The sequence below is a fragment of the Populus trichocarpa genome, chromosome 8, assembly GCF_000002775.5.
Source record: "Populus trichocarpa isolate Nisqually-1 chromosome 8, P.trichocarpa_v4.1, whole genome shotgun sequence".
In the NCBI taxonomy this organism is placed as follows: domain Eukaryota; kingdom Viridiplantae; phylum Streptophyta; class Magnoliopsida; order Malpighiales; family Salicaceae; genus Populus; species Populus trichocarpa.
Window position 1 is genome coordinate 11,279,539 of NC_037292.2, and position 6,000 is coordinate 11,285,538.

At 33.5% G+C, this 6,000-nt stretch overlaps 1 protein-coding gene across 1 annotated transcript; it reads left to right on the top strand.

Moving 5' to 3' along the window:
- Positions 1–3,177: 3,177 nt before the first annotated feature.
- On the top strand, positions 3,178–4,012 carry LOC7467531 (transcriptional regulator SUPERMAN). The gene has a single exon (XM_002311630.4). The coding sequence runs from the start codon at positions 3,208–3,210 to the stop codon at positions 3,856–3,858; it is 651 nt and encodes a 216-aa protein (XP_002311666.4). The 5' UTR covers positions 3,178–3,207; the 3' UTR covers positions 3,859–4,012.
- Positions 4,013–6,000: the final 1,988 nt, after the last annotated feature.

The following is a 6,000-nucleotide window of genomic DNA, read 5'->3' on the forward strand; positions in this document are numbered from 1 at the left end:
CCCTGCAATTTCGGCTGTTGAACCTCATAACATCACAACTATATTTAGCACACTATGGGCTCACCTAACTAGCCACTAGTTTTTCAAGAAAGATAAGCTAAATGTGGCACGATCTTTTGTACATATGGGTTCACTCTACCACCTTTTCACTTGAAAATGGCAAGGAAATCTTGGTGCACTGAGATAACCTGTCTTTCAAGTACATGGAGTTGTGTAAATCAGAGCTTTCTGGAATGAAATTAAACTGGAAAGGTTGCGGTACTCATAAATACTGTAGCAACTAACCTCCTACTGATCTTCTTTGGTTATAGCCCTTGAATATGCAAAAAGATAAACAAGATCCAAGAAATCCAACGAGGAGAAAAAAGAGGGAAATAAACAAAATACAAAGAAAGGGAGTTTGGACCAAACATTGCATATAATATTCATCAATGATGATGCTCTTGTTGGAAACCAGCTCCCCTCCTTTTGTGATCATTTTCGTAATATATTTGAAGGTAAATCTTAATTTACGCTCCTGAAGTTTATGAGGTGTTTGAGTTTCACCTAAAGAAGTTCGTTTGTTTCAATTAACCTCCACTATTTTTGTTATCCTTTCAATCTCCCTAGCCTTCCGTCCATATTCTATTTATTTTCGTCAGTAATAGTAACAAAAAACGGTGCCTAAATTGCAATTTCATCCCAAAAGTTTATGGATTGCCTATTTAGCAACCATGAACAATTTGAACATCAAAATCATCATTTTAAAAATATTTCTTTTATGTTAGAAAAAAGATAAAAAATATTTTTTTTCCCATAAAAAATATCAACAGGAACTTTGACAATACGAGAAGAAGGTTAAGTCAGAAACAAATAAGATAAAAAAATTACCAACACTTCAAGCACTAGTGTAGTTATCTCTTCTACACACTCTCACTCGCATACATATATATAATGTATGCATATTTCTAATTACTTACTCATCTGAACCCACAAAGTGTATTTTTCGAGGAGTAGGATTTCCTCGAATAAAAAAAAATAAAATATTTCTAATTATTCATTAAGATATATTAACAAATCTTGAATAAGAGTTCTAAGAGAAAAAAAAATTGCAATCTCATATAATTGGAATGGTAGCTTGAAGAAAAGTTTAATATCACTTAAGATGTGATTTTTCTTCAAAGTTTTCATTTTTTTAATTTCAACACATTTAAGTTCTTTTTATTTTTTAATACTACCTTTTAGATTATAGTGAGATATATATTTCATAAATTTTATAGATGAAATTTAAATCTACACAGGTTTTTTCATTATTATCACTTAAGAAAATGGATAAATAAGAGAAAGTGAAACGATTATTTAAAGTTATGGAGATTAATTGAATTAAATCAAACTTTTTAAGATAAAATTATAAAATTTACCTTATATTTTACTCTGCATCTTAAAAATCGTAAGTTCTAATAGTGAAAATTTGCACCGAGGCTCTTAATTTATTTTAATAAATCAGACAAGAAATTGCGGATTCAAGACTTAATCTCTCTTTTAAAAAAATTATTGTTTCGTCCATGTGAATAAAATCAGATAATTATTTGTATATTAAACCCATTGCTATAAATATGCGTTAATCCGTACAAAACAAAATATGGGTTGATGCAACTACTCCTATACGATGATCGGTGGAGTCCATGAACGTTAAAATTTCTACTCTTTTTTTTGTCGAAAGAAAATGTGATCGACCAATTATCGATAAATCTTTAACCTTATAGCAGGGAGTTCTTAGGTTACGGATTCAAGTCATTTTTCTCGATACTAAAATATTTTAGTTTGAAAAACGTTTTAATTAGAAGAGAAAACTAGAGAAGCCCTTCAAATTCATATTCAGTTCTCTTTTCATAATAATATACTAACCCATAGAACATTTAACTACTGCTTGTGGATTATAGGACCTTAAGCGTAAAAAAAAACACAATTAGAAATTTATATGCATTATAGCCATTTCACCAAAAAACAATTTGTGCGATGAGAAACTTCCCGTATGAGTAATGTTATAGAAAGGAAAGACAATTGTGAAAAAAAGAAATATTGGTGAACTGACCGAAAGAAAGAAAATGCAAGAAATTTGACTCCGCGCATTTTCGACAAGGAGAATAAGTGATTTTACGACGCATCAATTGCTGGGTTACCCTTCAATTCTCTGGCGTTTCTTTTTATCTCATGTTTGGGTTTTAAAAGAAAAAAAGAAAAATCAATTTCTGGGTTACAAAATGCACATCGTTTTTTTTTTTTTTTTTTTTGTGGGTTACATGGACTGTAAAGGGGAATACTGTTCATAGCATCTGTCACGGGGTAAACGTACCGGCGCACGGAGGAGGAGAATTCAATACTTTGATTGTTAAGTACGTAGTGTTAGGAGTGATGGAATTAGTAATATGCATGATAACATGCAGTAAAACTACATTATTTAGGATCTCATGATGAACTAGCCAGTAGCCTTGTGGAGGGGGCATTGACAAACAACAGAATTATTATGTGTTCCTCGCTGTTGTTATCATTATCATAATGTTGCTAGGGTCCAATATTTAGGTGATGATTTAAAAAAAAAAAATACTAATTAAGCTCGTTTGACCTTCGGTTAATTTCAATCACATTGGTTAAAAAACAAGGCCCCCCTCTCTATCTTCTCGGTTATTTCCATGTATTCTAAAAATCAACCAGTCATATCCAGACAAGTCATCGAGCACATCGAGCTGTGCCATCTACGCATTACGCTTCAGTTTTCATTGCACAAAAATAAGGCTACTGTGTACTTTAGTAAAACTTAAATAGAAGTGAAAGGTATCCAATAATTCATGCTAGATTTAGCATACAGGTAATAACCTGGCAGGCCGGGGTTTTAGTACATTAATTTAGTAAGCAGTGACCAAAACATGTGGAGCACTTTGCAGGGGATGAGTAACCAGCTCTAATGGGATCTTCAGCTTTTGGTTGGGAATTTGATGTGCTCTTTGCTTCAACTTTATTAATCTCCACTTCTCTCCCTCTCAAGCCCAAAACCCAACTCTATATATAGTGTGCATAATTTGGTCAGTTTTGTTTCTCTCTCTTTCTTCTGTACTATTTAACGTTTGAGAGACGGGTTTTTTACTTTTGTTATTTGCGATATGATTTGAGCTAGATTGTTGTTTTTTCTTTCTATCTTGATAGGTCTCACTTAACCATAAAGAACTCATGATGGAGAGGAACAGTTTGAGTAGCAACGTGAATGGCCATAGTAATATTGGAAGTAGAGCGTGCAACAACAATGACAAGAAGAAGAAGCTTAGAGATTCATGGAACTTTAGCAGCTGCCAAAGCAATGGACATGATTATCTTGGTGGGCTTTCTTGGCCTCCAAGATCGTACACGTGTACCTTCTGCAAAAGGGAATTTAAATCTGCTCAAGCTCTTGGAGGTCACATGAATGTTCATAGGAGAGACAGAGCCAGGTTGAGACTGTCACCTCCAAGGGATGACCAGTGTCCTATTCTGACCCTTAACCTGAACCCTAACCCTAGTTTCTGTACTCCATTCAATCGCACAATACCATCCTTGGTTTCTCCTCCTCTTACTGCACCATCTACACCATCTTTAGCTTCCGAAGTCAAGAAATGGACCATTGGCGGTGGTAACCCTCTCGACCCTTCAAGCCCCAACCTTTCTGATTTAACAACAAACGGGAGCAGGAAATCCTTCTTTGAAAACTTCGATGGTTTCACACGACAAGATGGATTCAAGATCTGGAATAAGGGTGAGATTGTGAGGTTAGATTTGGATATTGGTCTTGTCAGTGACTCCAAGGATGATTTGGATTTGGAACTTCGACTGGGATCTCTTAATTAGGTGAACATGGGCAGCCTCATCAACGCAGACTAACACGTTAAAACTTGGAAGCTTGTAGTTGCACCAGTTGTGAGATTATGTATTATAAGATGTCATTATGTTTAGTTATTAACCCTCCATAGTTTCTTGCAAAGTTAAGGAGATGTCAATTTCAAAAGCCAATTAATATTGTCCCTCGCCTAGAACTCGTGTTTCTTTTACTTTGATTTTCACATGTTATATGTTCTGTTATATATCAAGTCTCTTTTTTGCTTAATCATGTCAGTAATAATGTTATCTAGATTTTCTGTCAGCGTATTATATAGTTCAGCTAGTATAACTCTTGTCTTTTGTATATAGGATATATGTTTAGCTTCAGTTAATTTAGACTGTGATATCTCCCATTTCTTTAGAGAGAGAGAGAGCCGTTGGGTGTGAGATAGAGAATTTTGATGATTCATCCATGAAAAGAATGTGGGGTTTTTTTTCTTTTCTGCTTTTTTTTTTGTAATTTTTCTCCTTTGTAGGTAGCGTGGATTGTGGTTCTTGTTAGGTTAACTGTAACTTAACAACAAAAGGAGTTATTCTAATTAAAAATGGAAGAAGTAAAACTCTTCCAGTAGATATATTTACACTGTATTGTGATTATTCTAAATAGAAGAGAGACCGATCATGCAGTTAAGGATTCTTGAAGAAAGATAATATGGAAGAAGAAGAAGAAGAAAAGGTAGAGGTGGATGGGAATAGAGAAACATAGGAGGTCTTCCTGCTCTACCAACAGATTTCTGAGAGGTTTATAGCCACAGAACCAAATTAAAGCGAGGGATGTGTAGCAAATTAATAGCATGTTAGGTGGTTGACAAAAGTTATTAATTATATTTTATGAGTATGTGCGTGAATGATATATATATACATGTTGTTTTTAAATGTATCAAAATAATATTATTTTTTATTTTTTATATTAGTATATGAAAAAAACAGCATTGAGATCACATGATGTTGCATGAACTATGATATAAAAAAATATCAAATAAAAAAAAACTAAAATTATGTGGTGAGGTTAGAAGATTTTTTTGTTGTAGATTAGAGAGTGTTTTTATTTCTTAATTAAGATGCTCTCTCAACCTAAAAACAGTAAGGCTTGAAGTTTGTGCTGAAATTATTATGTAAAAGGATGAGGTTAGCCAAGTCAAATCATTGACTGTTGAATCAAAACAACTTTGATATCAAATTAAAGTATAATTAATCGCACATGGTAAGCCGCCGACCCCTCCCTTTTTCTTCCCTGGTATTTAATCATTGTTCTTTTGCCCTCCATTATAATCTAGAGATAAGCAGCTCTGCCTCTATGCCAGTTGACGGAAAGATTTCGAAGCTAAATGTCTTTGTTGAATATCATGGGGAGAAGGTTATGTCGAAGAAAAGCACCGAGCTTTTGTTTGAAACTTAGAAACCTCCAGCTATACGTACAAGAGGATGGAAATTGACTTATTTTAACTTTTTGAGAAGTCTTTTTCGATACATGGAGCAAATGCTCTGTTATTTCAATCATGATGGCAGACCTTGGAACCAAGTTCCAACACCTACTTCATAAGTGTAAACTGTGCAAAAGCCATCATGCCATTTGATCTTTTCTCTCTTCAAGTGCATTGAAGAAACATGAGAACAAAGAGTCCAGAAGTAAATTAGCCACCTACCAATTTGGTAGGCTATGTGTAGTACTGTGTTTTTTAAATATGATTTTTATTTAAAAATATATAAAAATTATTTTTTTGTATTTTTTATTGAACAACATTAAAAAAAAATCAGATATTTTTTTGTGCCAAATGTATTTTTGAAATCCAACTAAGCACACAGGTAGACATGCAAAGCTAAACAGCCTCAGGGATCCAAGTTTCAACATTCAGCTTATAAGAGCCAAAATCGCCTTCTTCTTCTTCTTCTAGCTTGTGAATCATTGGTTGATATGTATATACTTTCAGCATATCATCAAATAAAAATCTTGTATTTGTGAAGACAAATAATCTAGGTGTCGTGCAAATTCATTTATACTTTATGCGGAAAGAAAAATTTTCGATTTTTACAATAACAATTCTACTTTTGTGCTGAAATTAATTTTTTTTTGTAAGGGGTAATTTAACAATTGGCCACGCTATCGTCATT

Bases quoted from the DNA above. Each gene is read 5' to 3' on its own strand.
- LOC7467531 (XM_002311630.4), top strand. From the start codon at position 3,208: ATGATGGAGAGGAACAGTTTGAGTAGCAACGTGAATGGCCATAGTAAT.